General features: G+C 42.3%; 1 protein-coding gene across 6 annotated transcripts in view; it reads left to right on the top strand.

Moving 5' to 3' along the window:
- The window catches only part of NTN4 (netrin 4), a 130,378-nt gene that overhangs the window by 105,368 nt on the left and 4,061 nt on the right, over positions 1-20,949 (top strand). For all 6 annotated transcript variants that reach the window (XM_051845776.2, XM_070052724.1, XM_051845777.2 and 3 more), the window contains 4 exons: positions 6,403-6,616; positions 6,981-7,096; positions 15,355-15,423; positions 17,830-18,000. In XM_051845776.2, coding sequence (XP_051701736.2) covers positions 6,403-6,616; positions 6,981-7,096; positions 15,355-15,423; positions 17,830-18,000 — 570 coding nt within the window. The remainder of the gene's footprint in view (positions 1-6,402; positions 6,617-6,980; positions 7,097-15,354; positions 15,424-17,829; positions 18,001-20,949) is intronic.

Raw genomic sequence — 20,949 nt, 5'->3', positions numbered from 1 at the left:
CCTATCTGCTGTCAAGAACCCACTGATTCCACTGAGTTTAAACTATGGCTTTAATCATCTCAAAATGATGAAATTTTATACTGGATTATATGGCTTCACTTAAAGTCATTTCCATGCTGTCTTGAACCAAGTATTTTGATATATTCATATTATATGTTACGTAACCCTCCAAATGATTAATTAGAAAAAAAATGGCCATCATTAGTGCTTTCAAACTTTAAGAGAAAATGCCTAAATGTTCTCATAAAGAAAACCAATTGAAGAAAAATAATTAGGAAATTTAATGTAGAGACAGGTCATAACAATATAGACTTAGATAAAACCGTCCTCCTGGGAAACTTTAATATTTTAGAAGCAAAGTCTTTGTATTTTCTTATTATTAGGTAATTTTTTTAAAAATCTTGGCATATTCTTCTAAACTACGAATCTCTTCAAGGGCAAGACTCTTACTCAAATAAGACGGCTAGCAGTTTGCCCAGTGCTCGACACAGATTGAGCGCTTAGTGTGTGCTGAGTAAATGCAAAGATAAATGCTGCCTGAAACAAACTCACTGTCAGTCTTTCAAGCAACACCTCATGCTCTCTGTAAAGCGACTTTTCATCGTTGCCTTTTAATTCAATTTAATAGTCATTTCTGGGTCAGCTGCAATTTGTCATTTGCTGTGTGTAAGTTCTAGAGACATACTTTTCTCCCATTTAATCCTCAGCACAACCTGGTGAAATGGAAATGAGAGTGAGAAAGCGAAAGCTGGGGCCAGTGTTGTGGTACAGCTGGTTAAGCTGCCATTTGGTTCCATTTCTGGCTGCTCTGCTTCTGATCTGGTTTCCTGCGAATGTGCCTGGGAAAGCAGTGATGATGGCGCAAGTACTTGGGGCCCAGCCACCCACAGAGGAGACCTGGAGAGAGCTCCTGGCTTCGACCTGGCCCAGACCTGGTTGTTGTGACCATTTGGGGAGTGAACCAGCAGATGGAAGGTCTCTTTGTCTCTATCTCTCTGTCTCTCCTTCTTTGTCACTCTGCCTTTCAAATCAATAGATGTTACATCTTTTAAAAACAACATCAACTGGGACCAGCGTGGTGGAGCAGTGGGTTAGGCTACTGCCCGAGACCCCAGCATCCCACATGAGTGCTGACTGGAATCCTGGCTGCCCCACTTCTGATCCAGCTCCCTGCTGATCCTGGGAAAGCAGAAGATGACAATGCAAGTGCTTGGGCCCCTGCATCTTAAAAAAAAAAAAAAAAAAAGCAGCAGCAAAAGAAAAGCAGAGCTAAGCCACGGAGAGGACAGTGGAGTGCAGCCACCCATGCTTACCTTGAAGGAGTTCCCAGACCGATCTGATAAAGGGGAACACCCAGGTGTCTGCAGTGCAAAGCAGAATGTGATCAGAGCCATAAGAAAAAAATAAATAAATAAAGCACTGAAGGGTTGCAAAGAAAGGAAGGAAGGATTCTACCCAAGCTGAAATGAGGAACAACTGCCAAAAGAAGGCAAACCCAGCCCTCGGGGCTGCCCTGGGCTTCACACTTGGGGAGCTGGAGGGAGTAGCAGAGGGGAGAGTGCTGCACCCCATTTTTCTGATTATCATTATAAGCCGATTCCTAAAGTTCTGTCTCTAACAAGAAAGAGGCAACAGTGCCCCAGCCTTGAGCACGGTCACCACACCAGGTGACTGAATTGCAGCAACCCTTAGGGATAACTTTTTTTTTTTTAAAGCAAAGAGACAAGGACAGAGAGAGACAAACAGAGAGGTAGATGGACAGACATCTCCCATCCACTGGTTCATTTCCCAAAAATGTATGCAACAGCTGGGGCTGGGCCAGGCCAAAGCCATGTGCCAAGAACTCAGTCCAGCTATCCCAGTGTGGATGGCAGAGACCCAACTACTTGAGCCATTATCTGTTGCCCACCAAGGGGTGCATTAGCAGGAAGCTGGAATCATGAGCAGAGCTGAGACTTGGACCCAGGCACCCCGACATGAAATGCAAGCATCCCAAGAGGGTCTTAGCTTTTACACCAATTGCCTATCCCAAGGGTGGCATTTCATATGGATCTTGAAGGATGCATAGAATTTTGCAAGAAAGATATGAGAAGAAGGATTTCCCTATTGACATTTTGAAATTAATAAAGCCAGAGAAATAGGACAGATTGTAGTCTATCTAGAAATTGTCCCATTAGTTGGAGTAGGGGTATCTGTAAGCAAGTAGTGAAAGCTAAGGCTGGTAGAGTACGCTAGCGCATGGTATGAAAGACTTGAAATGTTCGGCTAAGGGGTGACTCTGGTTTAGAAACTATAAATGCTTCATAAGCATTAGAATTAGTTTTAACTAGCATTTGTTGGTTGAGCGAATAAATGAATGAATGAGATTCTTGCCAAGAAGATACTTCATATCTTTTCCAGAAGAAGCAACATTCCTTCTCTATTGTAGTAGCATATGAAGGGGTGGGAAGGGAGGGCTGAACAGATGTAAAGAATTCTTGCAAACTTCACATATTTGTGACGGTGTGAAAACCACTGCTTTGATGACTACTTGTTGGTTAAACAGATCCAAAAAGAATAGTCCACAGGCAGTGCCTGTATTTCGCCAGCTCCTGTTTTCATGAGGGCCATGGATGACCTCCTGACCGCCAGTGTGAGCCGTCAGTCTTGGTGACTGGAGCCTTCTGTGTTGTCTGACACCATTTAGGACTTGACACTTTCTCTTTCTTTGATTTCCTTAACAATGCTTGCTTGATTTTTCTCCTCCCTGTCCACCTGCTCCTTAACAATCTGCTTCATAAACTGTTGTTCCTGTAGCTGCTTATGCCATTCATTGGACTTTCTCCAGCGTTCTATCATCAGTCTCCATCTGTACACCATCCCTGGGAAGTCTCGTCTAGCCCTTCTAGCTTTAACACCCTCAGTGACAAACTCCTCCGATTCCCATACCTGCTGCTTCAGTCCTTATCTGGTCCCCTCTCATTTCTCTGAATTCTCTGCCACCAGTCTGTCTCAGCTCAATGCAACCAATGTGTAGGTCAAAATTAAATTATAACCTGTCATGATTCCACTTATGGTTCACCGTGACCATAGGACAAAATTCAGCCTCTTGGGTTAGGCCCTGCCCCGATCTGTAACGGTAGCACAGCCCACTTCTCTCTCCAGCAGAGTCTTCTGCCTCGTCCTCTTCAACAGCCTTCCTCTCGGTGTGCACTCCAGACACACCAGACTTCTCTGCTTCTCCATATGATGCCCACAGCCTTCAGGTCAATCCCACAGGTGCTTCTCTGGGAATCTGCTATGTACCACACACTGTGTTGGGGCCTCGAAGCCAAACGTAAGATAAGGACCTTCTGTCAATGACTTCAGAGTCTGGTAGTAAGAGGGGGCAGCATATCGACAAATCATGATAATAATGGAAATCTATACAAAGGACAGAGTAGGGAACTGTCTGGAAGGAGTGGGACAAGGCGGCATGCAGATGGACAAGCTGGGAAAGGCAGTACAGGCATGGGCAAGGCACATCTGGCTGGTGTGGTGTCATTGAAAGTAACTCCAGGGGCAGGCATCTGGTACAGCTGTTAAGCCACCACTTGGGACACCCACATCCTATATCAGAATGCTGAGGTTTGAATCCTGGCTCTGCTTCCAATTCCAGCTTTCTGCTGTGTGCACCATGGGAGGCTGCAGGTGACGGCCCAAGTACTTCGGTCCCTGACACCCACCTGGGAAATCCAAATTAACTTCAGCCTGGTCTAGCCCTGGGTGCTGCAGCCATTTGGAGAGTAAACCAGTGGATGGAAGATCTATGTCTGTCTGTCTCTCTTTCAAATATAAATAAATAAGCTGTATGATGAAAAGTACTTGGGGAGGGAGGAGGGTAGCATTGTGGCACAGTGGGTAAAGCCACTGCCTATGATGCTGGCATCCCATATGGGCACTGGTTCGTGTCCCAGCTGCTCCACTTCTGATCCAGCTCCCTATTACTGACCTGATAACAGCAGGTGAAGATGGCCCAAGTATGTAGGGCCCTGCCACTCATGTGGGAGGCCTAGAAGAAGCTCCTGGCTTCAGCCTTGAACAGCTCTGGCTGTTGTAACCATCCGGGAGTGAACCAGCAGATGAAAGATCTCCCTCCTTTTCTCTGTCTGTCTCTCCTTTTCTTTCTGTAACTTTGACTTTCAAATAAATTAATAAATCGTTAAAAGATAATACTGATCCAGGTAAAAATGGAACACATAGAGTTAATGTGCACCACTTAGAGGACCTAACTGTGGCTAAGTTACATAAATTTGCGATGAGCCAGTAAGCATATTCTAAAATTACATAAATAGTCTGTGCAACTATTTTTGCTACTGCAGGAGCAGACAAAGTGCTGCAGATTATAAAACTGTGAACAGTGGGCCATTCTGGGATTAGGAGAGGCCTGAGAAGGATTTGGGTTAATAATAAGGACTTGCACAAATGGCTGATTATAGATTTTAATCTGCAGAGCTGGATTTATCCCCCCTAGGTTAAATCCAACTTTCCTCCAACACCAAACTAGAACCTCTGCTCTATATAAAACTAGAGAAAATAATCAACCATTTTTATCTAGAGTCACTCTAAGTTCTTGACAAGTAACCTAAAATGTGGATCAGTACTACACTGTAAATTCTTGACAAGTACAATGTGGACTCAATACTACCTGGCAATTATTTCTACTTTATTTCCCCAACTCAGACTTTCATCATCTCTTTCATCTGATGACCCTGCTTCCTGTTTCATCCAGAAAACACATGAAATAAGAAAAATCCCATGAGCACCTGCCAGTGCATCCATCCACTCACTGGCACCTGTGTCCGTCCCCTTGCTGTGAACAGACTGGGCTCTTGCCCAAGACAGATCCCTTTCTGTGATGTCAGATCCCGTCCTGTCTCCCTACTCAAGACGACTCCAGTACCCAGCCAAGTTCTCTCCAGCTGTCTTCCCATCACCAGTCTTTCCCTTTCTACTGCATATCTCCATCAACATCAAACATCGCACATGCTCTTATTCCTCCCTTCTTAACACAGAACAAAATGACCAAACACCGAGGCCAGCGCTTGGACTCATCTCCCCCTGCAGTGTTAGCCACCACCAGACTTCTATGCCCTGATGGAAAAGCTCTCAAAAGAGCTCTCGCTTCTCCCGTTCAGATTCCGCTGCTCCCACTCTCTCCCGAGTCCTCTTCAATGAGGCTTCATTTCCACCTTGAGGCTATTCCTACCAAGGACCCCAGTGGCCGCCATGTTGTTGTCAAGTGTGAAGTCCACTCCCATAACCCATCTTCTTGGACCTGTCTGCACTTGACACAGCTAATGCTGCCTTCTTCCTTGAAATTTTCTTATCTTGGCTTCTAGAACATCATACTCTCATTTTTTTTTTCTTTCTCATTCAAGATCCCTTACGTTTTCTTTGCTGGATTGTCCTTGTAATGCCAACCGAAAAGCCTTCATCATTAACTGCCTTCAACTGTAGAACAAATTATGTGGTCCTTCTGCCTCACTTACACTTTTTTTTTACATAATTAATATTTAATTTTTATTTTCTGATGCTCATGTAGGATCTTTTTTTTTTAACTTTTATTTAATGAATATAAATTTCCAAAGTACAGCTTATGGATTACAATGGCTTCCCCCCCATAACGTCCCTCCCACCCGCAACCCTCCCCTTTCCCTCTCCCTCCCCCCTTCCATTCACATCAAGATTCATTTTCAATTCTCTTTATATACAGAAGGTCAGTTTACTATATATTAAGTAAAGATTTCAACAGTTTGCACCCACATAGAAACACAAAGTGAAAAATACTGTTTGAGTACTAGTTATAGCATTAAATCACAATGTATAGCACATTAAGGACAGAGATCCTACATGAGGTGTAAGTGCACAGTGACTCCTGTTGTTGACTTAACAAATTGACACTCTTGTTTATGGCATCAGTAATCACCGTAGGCTCTTGTCATGAGTTGCCAAGGCTATGGAAGCCCCCTGAGTTCACTGACTCTGATCATATTTAGACAAGGCCATGGTCAAAGTGGAAGTTCTCTCCTCCCTTCAGAGAAAGGTACCTCCTTCTTTGATGACCTGTTCTTTCCATTGGGATCTCACTCACGGAGATCTTTCATTTAGGGTTTGTTTTTGTTTTTTGTTTTTTTTTTTGTTTTTGTTGTTGTTGTTGTTGTTTTGCCAGAGTGTTTTGGCTTTCCATGCCTCACACACACTTTTCAGTCATATCTTGCCTACCTTTAATTTAGTCAACTTTCGTTCTCAGTGCAGATGCAGCTGGCTAGTGGAGGAGGTTTAGAAGTCTGTTGTGTGGAAACCATTTCGGGATTGCTGAGCCTCATCAGTGCACAGACATCCAGAGTCGCTCACGGATCCTGTGTGTCCTCTCTGTTGCAGTGTGTTCCTGCCATCCGGTTGGATCTGCTGTCCTTCCTTTCAGCTCCGTGACCTTCTGTGACCCCAGCAATGGGGACTGCCCGTGCAAGCCTGGGGTGGCAGGGCCACATTGTGACAGGTGCATGGTGGGATACTGGGGCTTCGGAGACTATGGCTGCAGACCCTGTGACTGTGCCGGGAGCTGTGACCCTCTCACGGGAGACTGCATTAGCAGGTGAATGTGCATGGCTCTTGCGCTCATCTCCGTGTATTTCAGATTCTTTTGAAGATCTGGTAGTGATTTGGAAAATCTCGTATGCCATTAGTGTGGCATGGATATTTGCAGATCTCTTTAAAGGATTTTTGTCAAGTTACAGAATCAAGTAATTTACCCTTGCAGCATTCCAGAGATTGTCTAGTTCATTTTGCAAAGTAAATTATCCTTTCTCAAAATAATTGCTTGAAACACTATTAATTTCTGGAAAGCAATTGTAGGGGAAGGTAAACGATAAGGTTTAAATCTCTGTAAAAAAAAATTCATTTCTATCCTAGTTTTCATTAAGGAAAATTTGATTTCTTCCTTGTTTTCTTTTTATTAGCAACACAGACGTAGACTGGTATCATGAAATGCCTGACTTCCACTCCACGCACAATAAGAGCGAACCAACCTGGGAATGGGAGGATGAGCAAGGATTTTCAGCACTTCGACACTCAGGTGAAACAGATGAAATCCCCTGTTTGCAGGTCTGGTCTTGAGTAACAGTGACAAGTGACAAACCAGGGAACAGCTTTTGGGAAAGGAACTCTTTAGTTCTGAACTTAATAAAGTGATGACTTCCTAAGTATGACACTGAACCATAAGCTGAGGGGCATTTTAACAAAAGTTTGTTTAATTTATGATGTTAGAGTAATACATGCAATTAGTATAGCAAACTCGGAAAATGCAAAACACCCCAGTGAAAACAAAAAATCACCCCAAAATCTCCATAGTCCACTATTGATACTTCAGGGTTTCCCTCTCTCTAAAACCTACTGTTTTACACAGGTAAGAGCTAACTAAATATTCCAGGTTTGGAAATGTACAGACCCCTTTAAAGCAAAAATATTCTTACAGACCTAGTGTAACAATATGCATCAAGCAGGGGGCAGGAGTTGTGGTGCAGTGGGTCCTGCTGCCACATGGGCCGCCCACATCCCCTAAGTGGGTCCTGGCTACTCCACTTCCAATCCAGCTTCCTGGGGGGCAGCAGATGATGTCTCAGCTATCCGCATCCCTACCACCCACATAGGAGACTGGATTCATTTCCAGACTCCTGGCTGTTGCAGGTACTTGGGGAGCGAACCAATGGATGGAATCTCTCTCTCCATCTATTCTGTCTCTTTGTTTCTATGCCTTTTAAGTGAAAATAAGTAGGGGCCAGAATTGTGGCATAACAGGTTAAGCCTCCGCCTGCGGTGCTGGCAACCCATGTGGGTGCTAGTTGGAGTCCCGGCTGCTCTAATTTTGGTCCAGCTCCCTGCTAATGGTCTGGGAAAGCAGCAGAAGATGATCCAAGTGGAAGACCCTAAAGAAACTCCTGGATCCTGGCTTCGGCCCAGTCCAAAATGTGGCCATTTGGGAAGTGAACCAGCAGTTCACTTACTTGAACTTTCTAAAGGATTATTAATGGTAAAAAGGAATACTATTTACTTTCTGTATTTTGATCTTGTATGCAACAAGTTGGATCAACTTGTTTTCTAATTTCAACAGTTTACAGATTTTCTCGGCTTTTTAAATGTAGACCATCCGTCAGATCAATAGCGAATAAGGATAGTTTTGTCACTTGGTTTTCAGGTGCCAAACGTCATTTCTGTCCTTTGCCTTATCACATTGGGTAGAGATCCCAGTACAGTATTCTTACAAATTTGACAGAAGTATTTTGAAAATTTTACCATATTTGATAGATTCTTGACATATAGCTTTTATCAAGTAAAAGACATTCCCTTCTAACTTTATTAATGAGTTTTATATTTAGCTGAATACTTTTTCTGCTGCTTTTAAGAAAAATCTCATTTTTTCCCATAATTTACTAATGAGATATTTGAAAATAAGATTTTTCTGGTATTAGTTCTAAAATAAGCCCTAATGGTAATAATGCATTTTGATTCATACAATGTTTAATTTAATCTTCTAGGGTTTTTTGACTTTTATTTGCTTAGGATTTTTGTACCTATGCTTATAATTGATGTTGGTCTATAATTTTGTATACTGTACATATCTGAGACAGTCATAAGACCCCCCTCCCCCACTATATTTTTTTTCCATTCTTATAACAATTTATATAAAAATATAATCATCTGTTACTCGAATGTTTGGTAGAACTTATCTATAAAGCCATTTAGACATGGTGTCTGTGAGGGGAAGAAAGTGTTAATTACTTATTCCATATTCTCAATAGTTAATAATATATTTGTTTTATTCTTTAGCTGGTATTGGTAATTAAAGCTTTCTGGGAAATTGTCAGTTTTATTTAATTTTATAAATCTTTCTGGCATAAAGTTACACATCGGTACACACTTATAATTTATTAAACCTATACTCAATCTATAATTATTTCTCATTTTTCTCCCTAATTTATGCCTTTCTCTTATTGCCTGAATCAGTCTTTTTTTCTTAATTGCCTTAATCAGATTTTAATTTACTTTTTCAAAGAACAACTTTTGTTGATTGAATATATTTCATTGTTCTTTAGTTCACTAATATCTTTATTCTTATATTTTCTTTGAACTTGCTTTTTCAGTCCTTTTCTAATGTTGTGAGTCTAATGATAAGCTTATTCATTTTTAGTCTTTCTAATTTTTAACAAGTACTTTTAAAGTGATACATTTCTTTATAAGATCTTTTTAGCTGGCTCCTACCAAGTTTTATATACAGTATTTTCACTATCATTCAGTTTCAAATGTTCTGTAATTTCCATTGAGAATTTCATCTTAACCCATTGATTTGTATAGGATAATTGCCCAAATACAGAGATTTTTAAACTATCTTTTACTGGTGATTTCTACTGGAATTTCATTGCACCGTATCTAGTCTCTGAAAACAAAGAGGGCACTTACAGGAGTAGCAGATTAATTTGCACCTTGTTCAAAAGTGATGAAGAATTCCAGGGTGGCAACAAGGGTGGCAACACGCCGCATTAACTCACGCCCAGGCCCTTCTCAGCGGGAGGCCTGGAGCCCGGCCCTGGCCTCGCCCTCTGACGCCAGCTCTGCCCACTCACCGAGGCTTGCAGTTTGCTAGAAAGTACAAACCCACGACAAGAACAGTATCTTGGGTTTTTTTGTTTGTTGGTTTCTCAGCCTCTTTTCATAAAGCAAGGAGAGCCTTACCCAATCTGGGACTTTAAAAAGTGGGCCTTTGTGGTCCCTTTTTAGTACCCTTAACCCCGTAGGATCTGAACTCCTGGTCACTGCTGCTTGACTTGAAACTAGAGCCCCCCCCCCCCAAAATTAACCCAATAGTTCAGGTCCCTCCCCCTTTGCATATTCATACATTTCTAATCCACGGAGACACGTATGTGGTTTTCACATAGGCCAGCTCGGTTTTGTCTTCTAAGTTTGCCACACCTTTGGAGCTAAGGATGTGTTAAGGTGTGAATTAAAGCTTTGCTGATTGAAAGTATCCAAGGGAATTTTTCCTCACGTTTTGCTATGAAATTTTCAGGCACACAGGGAAGTTTGCATATCCACCACCTGAATTCTGCCCATCCCTTGGTCCTTATTTTAGATCAGAAAGAAACCCCAAATTTAAAACCATCTCATGGGCATCTTATGAATCCTTCAAGAGTCAAGAACCCAAATTTGAGAAACACTGACATTTGCAATTCTGTATCATGATTTTTTTTCCACTGAACATAACCGAACAATAATTTTCCTAATGGTTTTAACTCTCAACAGGAAAGAAAGTGGGAAAGATAAGGGGACATGAAGTGGTCATTATATACCTTCCAGCACTTGGAGAAAAAAAGAAAACAGATCTTTCCCATTTAATTTTTTGCCTTATTGCCACGTAACCTGAATTTTATTATTTTAACTTTAGCAGGCACTTTTTAAGGTTTCCTTCTATCTTTCTAATACAGTGACTTTTTATAACTCTCCAGCTTTGTCTGCTGCACCAAATCTGTCATAATTGGGATTTGGGAACCACTAAGCTGATGTGCCTGTTATTAGGGAGCTGGCAGCGTCCCAGTCAGGCACACAAAATGCTGGCACCAGAAGGTCTGCAGACTCAGGTCCACGACAGCTGCCAGGTCTCCGCTGCCCCCAGAGAGTCTGCAGTTCATCTGGGCAGGCTCCAGATGGAGGAAGACTTTGGTTTCCTGCTAAACAGTCACACTCCTGTTTGAGATGGGATAATTCTGCTTGGCACCCTTTTCCAACAAAGACCCTGGCAGTTCAGACACTCATGTCCCACACCCGAATACCTGGGTTCAAGACCTGGCTCTGGCTCCCAAATCCAGTTTCCTGGAAGGCAGCAGGCGATGGCTCAAGTCATAACTGGGTTCCTGCCACCCATGTGGGAAACCTAGTTTGAGTTCTCAGCTGGGGGCTGAGAACCCTAGCCCAATCCCAGCTGTTACAAGCATTTAGGGAATGAACTAGCAGATGGGGGTTTGTGTTCTCTTTCTGTCTTGCTCTCTTCCCCCCTCTCCTCCATCACTTTGTCTCTCATGTCTCAGATAAATTTTTGAAAATAATTTAATGTGATAACCACTTTCTTACACACTTAAAATTCATTCTTAAGTCTACATGCCTATCATAAATTAAAAACAGGTTTCAACTAAAAGTATAATAAACTATACCAACAAAATACCCTTAATTTCTACCACAGGGAGAGAATATCAGATGTAAAATTTCACTTCCTGATGAACAGAACTGGCTTTCACAAATACCACAAAGCTGTAAACCATGCTCATTTCCACAAATGTTCTAATAACTTAATCTAACTAAACAGGTTTTTCTCCCCTTCCAGATTTCCTTTAAGAGAATACATCTGGGTTGGAGCATGACCAGCAAATGGTAATGGTCGGGCTCTAAGCTTGTGGAGTCTTGGAAAGTGGCCAAAGAAAAAGCTTCAAATATTAGCCTTATATTGGCTCTTATTGGCAGAGATTAAAGAGAGCATTGCATTGATGCCACTGGTGTTCCATTAGCTTTTGGAACACGGCAGTCACCATACTCTCCCTGTTTGGTGGAATTATCAAAAGCCACGGCTAATAACACAGGTTACTGCATTTCCTGAATGAGTAATCCTCTCTATGTTTAGGTGCAAGCTTTTGGCACAGGAGTGAAGACGTTGCTTGGGACACTTGCATCCCATATCGGAGTGTCTGGATTTGAATCCCGGCTCCACTTCCATTTCTAGCTTCCTGACAGTGCACACCCTGGGAGGCAGCGATGAAGGCCCAAGTATTGGGTTCCTTTACCACCCATGTGGGAGACCCCGAGCGAGTTCCAGGCTCTTGACTTTGGCCTGGCCCAGCTCTGGCTGTTGCAAGGCATGTGGGGAGTGAGCCAGCGAATGGAAGATTCTCTCTCTCTCACGCGCACGCTTGCTCTCTCTCTCTCTCTCTCTCTCTGCCTTTCAAGTGAAAAATTTATATTGTAAGCAAACATATTATCTGACAAATCACAACAGCGGATTTCAGCCGCCTTCGATTTCTCTTTCTCATGCCTCAGCTCCACTGATCTCCCGCTCCTAAATCGCATTCTGATTCCTACAGATGCTCCAGCTACCGCCAGCAATCCCAGGTTTGCCATGTCTGTCTCCACATACCTGATCCCACCAGAAGCCATGCTGTCATGTCCACCTGGGGGTCTGTCAGCAGCTCTAAGTCATCCGACCCTCCTCGCTCTGGACCTCTGGTGTTTCTGTCTGACCAGATCCACGCCCCCTCTTTCCCTGTGTCTGTGGGGGCTCAAAGGAGTGTTTCTACGGGCGACACCCTTCCCGCCTTCTCCCCGCTCCTGGAGAGGCTGGCCAGGCGTTCTCCATCTGCAATCTGAATCTTGCGCTGCACGTGACGCCCCCTGCAGGGCGGCGAGTCCGCGAGTCGCGGCGGTTCCTGCCACCCCCACGTCCGCTGCTTTCCCGATCCTTGCTCATGCCGAGTGCTGTTTCTTCCCTCTTTCTCCTATCTGGAAGCCACTTTCAATAGTTTCTACTTTCTGGAAGCGTTCTTTCAATAATTAAGTCACAAAAGGTATTGCTACCGCAAACCCTGAAATGACACACCTCCTCCTCCTAACGTCCTTGCTTCTGCGGGGACGCTACATTCCTCTCTGCTCCTTGGCTGAAATCGCTGTTTGCATGAGGTTCGTTTCCACACTTATTTTCCTTTCGTCCTCGTCCAATCCACGGACAGGATTTGTAGACCCAGCTCCGCGGCGTCCCCTGCTGTGCCTGCTTTGTGAGACCCCTCCGTAGTTCAGACCTACATTCTGTCCGACTCAGAAACAGTGCACTAGGAAGGTCAGGGGCTTCGTGTTCTCCCAGACCCAGCCTGAAAACCCAAGCGTTCTGCCTGTTCGCTGTGCTGCCTTGGACAAGCTAAGTAACCTCTCTGAGCCTTCATGTGTTCCTTTTGTTACAGTAGCCTCATGGGGCTATTATAAATACTAAACAAGCTCATCTGTGTAAAGGCCCGTATCTAGTTTATGGCTTACAGCTGGTATTCAAATTAATTGCTGCTATTACTGTTATAACCCACCTCACTGAGCTTCTGCTGGTCCCTGCCACCACTTTCTCCCAGTTCTGGCACTTTTCATACAGTAGTGCCTGATTAACTTTCCCGCATACATAAGGTCATGTAACTTCTCTAAGCGGAGAGCTGTGAAAATTTCCCCTTTACCTAACAATGGAATCCAGGCCCTAACCGCATATCAGTCAGGTTCCTCCATCATGTCTTCGACTCTCAACTCAATCCGTACCTCCAGACAAGCAGGACCTCATCTATGAACCAAGTCTCCCCTTTCTCTCATGCTTTTCTTAGCTCGCTCTTCTTTCCCTACATTCCTGGCAAATTGCTACCTGCTAGAATCTTCCATGAGTAAATCAATGTGAAATGCTTCAAACACTGCCTGGCCTATTCAGCAAGTGCTCCCCAGTCAGGGTCAGCTGCTGTTGTTACCACTCAGTGCCCGTGAACTGCAATGCAGGAGGGTAGGGAGAATGGTGGAGAATTGCTCCGTCGGTAAGAACGTCCCACCTGTTCTACACTCTGGGAACGTGAAGTTGTATAAGAGTTAGCACAATCTGGTGAGGAAGCCTACATAAATGAGCATGAGAATGCCCTATGTGAACTCGGTCCCAAGGTATTTTGGAAATCTTCACAGGGCCTGACAGATCTCTCACACGTAACAGTTGAAATACATAATTTCAACTGCTGGGAGAAAATATCCTATTTATCCTTCAGAGACCGTTTCAAAGCCTGTTCTCCGCTTCCCCAGCCTCTGCGACCCTCCCATCCAGCCCTCCAGCATCTCTCTTGGAGCACCTGCCACTTTTTATACAACTGCTTTATTTCCCTTACTGAACTGTAGGCCTGGATGCAAAGAACTGTAACTTCCTCATCTCTGTGTATCCGGAAATAGATAGCATATGATGCCTTGCACATCACGGGTGTTCATGCTTTTCAGTTCAATAGCATTACCTTCCTGTGGCTCATCCAGTCTTCTTTTTTAATTTGGCTTTTGTTGTCATGAACATTAATTGTAAAAAGACAGCTGTCATCTCTATAGGACCTCCAGTCAGCTGCCTCCTTCCTTCAGCATGGGATATTAATACTGCATTGTGGAAAGATGGGGCCATCAAAGAAGGATGTACTTTTCCCCGAAGGGAGGAGAGAATTTCCACTTTGCTTATGGCCCTGTCTAAATACTGACAGAGATTGTGGACTCAAAAGGCTTTCATATCGAGCCAGTGCTGTGACATAGCAGGTAAAACCATTGCCTTCAGTGCCAGCATCCCATATGGGCTCCGGTTCAAGACCTGGCTGCTCCACTTCCCATCCAGTTCTCTGCTATGGCCTGGGAAAGCAGAAGATGGCCCAAGTCCTTGGGCCCCTGCACCCACATGGGAGACGTAGAAGAAGCTCCTGCCTCCCGCCTTCGGATTGGCACAGCTCCAGCCATTGTGGCCAATTGGGGAGTGAACCAGTGGGTGGAAGACCTCTCTCTCTTTCTCTCTCTCTCTCTCTCTGCCTGCCTCTCCCCTCTCTGTGTAACTCTCTCAAGATAAATAAATCTTAAAAAAAAAAAAAGGCTTTCATAGCCTAGGCAGCGCATGTCAAGAGCCTCAGGTGATCACTGACGTCACACGTGCGTATTAATTGTTAAATCAACAACAGAAGTCATTGCGCTCTTACTTCCCATGCAGGACCTCTGTCCTCAGTGAGTTGATTATGAGAATTAAGTGGAAAACTTGTTCCCAGTTTTGTGTGTACCTGTGTGTTGCAAATTGTTGAAATCTTTACTTAGTATAAAGTTGGTCTTCTGTGTATAAAGTTAATCAAAAATGAATCTTAATGGAGAATGGGACTGGGAATGGGAGAGGGAGGAAGGGGTGGGGTGGGAGGGCAGGTATGCAGGGAAGAATCACTATATTCCTAAAGTTGTACTTAGGAAATTTGTACTCATTAAATAAAAGGTTTCTTTGGGAAAAATAAAATATAAAAAAATGCACTGTATTTACCATAGGATCAGTTAAAAGCAATGAAATACCCCATTGTTTCTACCTTTTCTATTTCTCTTAGGTCAATACTGTATTGGATGATAACTAATTAAATTCACAAAGAGACCAAGTTTTCTTGAGTAACTTTCATGGTTTCTTAATATTTATGAAATCTTTTAGAGTACGTTACCTGGGTGCACCTGCTGATCGCTCTCTTCTTTCTTCCTAAATAGCTAACACCATTTTCTATTTAATTTCTGTAGGTAAATGTGAATGTAAGGAACAGGTGTTAGGAAACCCCAAGGCATTCTGCGGAATGAAATACTCATATGGTGAGTTGACGTCTTGCAGTGTTTCTGAGAAGCTATTAAAGCTTTTAAGGAAATGGGAGGCCTAGCTGATGACACAGGCACGGTCCTCGCACAGATGCGATGCTCGGGAAATGACAGGGAGGAGGAAGAGGATCTGTATTTGGGAGGCGCTGAGATGAGCTGTCTGCCTTGGTCTCTCCTCAGCCTCTCTGTAAACTCTGGACTCCCCTGCCTCCCAAGTGCCAGGACAATACATCACGTCCACGAAGGCAGACGGCACTTCCGTAGGTGCAGGCCTTACTACCTTCAGATTCTCAATGGCTTTACAGTCACCCTTACATAGATTAAGATACCTTAGCTTGCCAATGGATTCTTGACTGCAGTCTGGGACCTTTTATTGTTCTGTAATTACAGGGTCTGTAATATGCATTACAAAGAAGAGAAAATGCCATGATTTCTGAAACCAAGGGTTTAGGTTCCTGATAGCATGGTATTTAAGCTCATAAAAAAATCAAAAGAGGAAATGGTAAGAAACCTCATAAATCTGTAGTAAATTACAAGAACACTCTCCTCTCTTCACTTCCTAACTGGGCTGAATAAAAGAAGAGAACATTTGAAATGTACAGTGCCTAATAAAGAAAGGCAGTTTCCAGGGAAACAAAAAACAGTGTACTTTAGTCCAAAGTCAATTAGTTTAGTGAAAACATGAACCAGTTCTCACTGTCACCTAGATTTGGTAGCTCTCTGACTATATTGATGACCCATCAGTCTTTTAATACAATTGTTTTCAGTTTCTACTTAAGGGCACTTGAACATTCAACGACACAATGAAATATGTTGGCTTATTAAGTGCATGACATCCACAGGCTTGGAAATAACTGGTTTCTTCCTCCCCATTCTCTGGCATAATGGAGAAAACACTGGATTTATTTGTTAATTCCTTTAGCAAATATTTCCCCAGCAACAGTAGTAAACAGACAAGATCCCTGCTCTCTTTGAGCTTACAGTCAAATGGAATAATAAGAGTGAACATTTCTTGAGCATTAGCAACGGGCCAGGCACTCTGCTATACACCCTTCATTCATTTTTCTCATTGGGTTTCGAGTCCAAGCTGTCTCTCTAACCAATCAGTTATGCGAACTTGAGCAGATCACTTAATTCTTACTATTTGTTTCCTTATACATAAAGCAAGAATAGATGAGCTCTTAAGATCCCTTGGAAGTTTAAACATGGGTTGATTCCATAAAGACAGTTGCCTGACAACTGTATTTTTAGAGTATGGGATCAACTAAGATAAAGTTCTCTTGCTACACACAAACTTCCATCAAGCTATGGATAAGCCAGGGGCAGGGATTTGGCCGAGTGGTTAAGACACCTCTAGGCATGACCATATCCCATATCAGAGTACCAGGGTTCAAATCCCAGCTCTGCTTCCAATCCCTGCTTCCTGCTAATGAGCACCCTAGGAGGCAGCAGGTGATGGCTCAGGTAATTGGGTCCTTCCCACTCATGGGGGAGACCTGGATTGAATTCCCAGCTCCCAGCTCCCAGCTTCAGCCTGGGCCAGTCCTGGCCATCGTGCGTTGTTTGAGGAGGAAACCAAAAGATGGCACCTTGCGTGTTCTCTTTCTCTCTCTCTCTCTCTCTCCCTCTCAAATAAACAAAACAAAAATGTTTTTAAAAAGAAAACACATAGATAAGCCAATAGGAACCCTCTTAAAAATATAGAACATTGCATCTTATTCCATTACTTGGTCCCCCATTATACCCATTTCCTAGGTAGATGAGCATAATAGAATTGAGAGTCATACAGAATACTGGATCCCAGGAGCCAGCAAGTAGAGGGCCAGCTTCCCCAACCCCAGTCAGCTTGCATTTTACACTGGAGAAGAATATAAAATAATCAATAACATTATTTAATCTCTTGAGAATTTTTAAAAATATATACTGGTAGGAACATTGTGCTGTCATAACATTATATATTTTTAGCCATAAAAGTATAGTGTACTCAGATCTCAAAAGACAGAGTAACACTTCTACTTCTTATGTTCCTTCTTTCTATGTGGACTTGGTAGCTAAAAGTACTGAAGATTGTGTTTTCAGTAAGCAAAAGGCAGATCTGTATCCCAGTCACAGGGGAGGAGGTGACAGCCGAAATTGCCCCAGACACGAGCAGTAATTAATATCACTGAAGGAGATGTAGTCAGTGAAGCATGGCTGAGCCTAATCATCTTTAAAGTCAATTTCTGCATTTTCATGATCTTCAATTTGCCTTTTCTCTGTACTCTAAAATGCATATTGCATATGTATAATTATTGTCCATCAGAAGTTTTAAGTGAATAAATTGAAGCAAATTTAAGTTGTTCAAACCTACGAAGGTCACGTGCAATCCTATGCATCTTGACCTGTGGAACTGTGTCGTTACAGTGCTCAAAATAAAGATTTTATCAGCTCACGATAAAGGTTCTCATGCTGAGGTCAATGTGAAGATTAAAAAAGTCTTAAAATCTACCAAACTGAAGATTTTACGAGGAAAGCGAACGTTGTATCCGGAATCGTGGACTAACCGAGGCTGCACCTGCCCCATCCTCAATCCTGGTGAGCATAGCCTTTTCCATCTTAATGTCGACCTTGTCTCTGCTGCTGCACTGCTGCCTTCTGGTCTCCAAACCACAATCTCGATAACCTGAGTAAGAGCATCTCCCGTTTTTGCCATCTGAGTTCTGGGGAAAATCCAAGCAGAACTTCTGAGCTGACATCAATAAATTACTTTTCTTCCACCGTGTGCTCTATGAAAGCCAGATATTTTAAAAATCCAGCTATATAATACTCTCTGTCCTACCACAGACATCTCAGATTGGTTCCAGGTGCCAGTTGCACAGAGAGCACTTTGGAGACTTTATCGGCCACTGACACTTTATCTGAAAGTCAGGTCCTGTTACCGTAGAACCTGCTCCCTAAGGAAGTTCAAATACAAAATTCCATCTGTGCAAATAATGTTGAATTCATTTTTTACTACTGCCTGAGAAGCATCTGTTCTTCTTGGATAGAAAACAAATCTCAAGTTCTCATCATCTTGTTTTTCATTAAATGATCACCCTGGTTTCAAATTAGAAACAGGAGAAATAACCCCCAAAACATAGAATTTTAGAGAAACTTGGAACAGAGAGAAAGATGATTTGCACCTTCCGGTGTTATAGAAGAGGTGGAGACAAGCGAATTAGCACAGGGGTCCTTGGCTCTACGCTCTACAAGGGTGCACATTCTTCCCACCTGGCTCACCAGCTAAGCATTTCCGTCTCCCTCGTGATATCTGAGGATGAGATGCGGTTTTTCGGTTGTATTACGTACCCACCATTAGTACTCAGATAATGGTAGCATAGTACTCAGATAGTAAAACAAATAACCCCCTGCAAATCCTCTGTGTCTCTGTCCTTGTTTATGTAGTCAGCATCTGTGTCTTGGTGGCCCTGTTGAAACAGGTGCATAATTTATGTTCTGGATCTAACTCCCTCCCCAACGAAGTCCAAGAAACCACGGTTATCTAAATAAGAAATCTCTTATGGCCTTTGATTAACAAATTTGAGAAAAACAGATAGCTGAGAAAGATGGGACGGAGAGAAAGTAGCAATCTCCTCAGTGATACAAACTTTTGATTTTTTTTCTGTTGACCAATTTTTCATACCCTATCCTACCCCTTCACTATTCTATTTAAATTCATTTAAATGTCAATAAGGAAACAGAAAAAAAAAAAGACACTTTCACTCATTAAAAAAAATAAACATAGTTCCAAAGAACAAATTGAAGTAATAAGAATCTTGGGTTCTGAGTATAGGAAACTAAGAATCATTCATTCTCCATCTATTTCCTAATGATCTGTGCATAGAGACTCCTCTTATAGGCACGTTTCTACTATTTTGGCACAAGAAAAGAAAACAGTCTGCCCAGTTTTTTAACAAGATTTTAAAAACAAAGGCTTGGACAGTGTGAGCCAGCCTCCCCAGGAAGTGAGCTATACTTCCGAATCAGGTTTCTGCCAGAGTCAAAGAATCAGAGTCCATCACAATTGAAAACATAAGCGCAATTATTCAAAGAATTCTTGAAAAACATGTTTACTTGCTTTGAAGAAAAGACTGGAACCTGCCAAAGCAAAACCAGACACTCTTTCATTTTACTTTGTTTTTCCATTTTTACAAGTTCAATAGCTGAGGCCAAAGAAAGCTGATAAGAAATTCTGAAACTTTACACACCAGTTTGCTGCCTTGGCAACTTGTGAAAAGGAACAATCTAATTGGGTATCCCTGTGCATTCGTCCCTTGTTGACTCATACATACATTCACTCATTCAAGAGTCATCTGTTTTAGAATATCACATTTTTTTCCTTTGAGTATAAAATAGACTTTGTGCCCACATACAGGTGGTAAAGTAGATATTGAAAGCAGAGATAGGAAAATAAATTGTGGATGTTGTTAAAGATGTAGAACAAGGGCCTGCATTGTGACAGCAGGAGCTTAAGGCACCACTGGCAATGCGGCATCCCACACCGGAGCACCGGTTCAAGTGCTAGCTGCTCTGCTTCTGCTCTGGCTTCCTGCTCATCCACCTGGGAAGGCAGCAGATGATGGTCCAAACACGTGGATCCCTGCCTCCCATGTGGGAGACCTGGGTGGAGTTCCTGAAGTTGCAGCCATTTGAAAGATTTCTGTGTCTCTCTGTCTCTCCCTCTGTCACTCTGCCTTTCAAATAAATAAATAAATCTTAGAACACACACAAAAGAGATAAGAGATAACATTGTTCTGTATTTTTTCTGATGCTGCTAAATTTATGGACTTATTATAATTTTTATTAGTTTGATCTATGTTTATACTTTAAATCAATGGTAGATTTCTGTAAATTTGCTCTATTTGTAGTTTCACAGTAAAATCATTAAAAAATAAATTTATCCCTTAAGTTTCTTAAGAATTGTTCATTATATTTTAAAATGAGGATTATTTTAGTCATTGGACAAATAATATCAAGTTATTGTATTTTAACTATTCTGTTGATTAAGTACTAGAATTCTTTTTCATGCAGAAACTATGATTTTCTTTTTAAAAATTTAAGTGCCTTAAAATTCATTTTTACATTATGTTCTTCAGGGTTTGAAGCCTGTCACAATTTTCCTTTTTCTCATTTTGAAAACACCAAGATAGTTATTTATAAGTGTATGCTTGGTTTCTTTGAATAATCTTTCTACATAATCCTTTTATTATTATTGAAACAGTACACATTCATTACAGAAACTTAGGGGCAATTCACATTTCTACCTCCCAAAGATCATCTCTTTTAATGTCAGATCCTCCCAACCTTTCTCCAAGTACGTATAGTGCTTTTTAACCAAAAGAGAGTATGCCTCATACCGTAACCTGCTTTATTTGGTTAATAGGCCTTCTTCATCTTATCTAATACTCTCACCATATTCATATTCCCCAGCTAATCTCAAAATGTCCTTCAGAGTTGGTATGTCCTGGCCGGTATTCAATGCAGTATCTGGTTTCTAAGTGCCTT

The sequence above is a fragment of the Oryctolagus cuniculus genome, chromosome 11, assembly GCF_964237555.1.
Source record: "Oryctolagus cuniculus chromosome 11, mOryCun1.1, whole genome shotgun sequence".
In the NCBI taxonomy this organism is placed as follows: domain Eukaryota; kingdom Metazoa; phylum Chordata; class Mammalia; order Lagomorpha; family Leporidae; genus Oryctolagus; species Oryctolagus cuniculus.
This window is presented reverse-complemented; position numbering and strand designations above follow the sequence as displayed.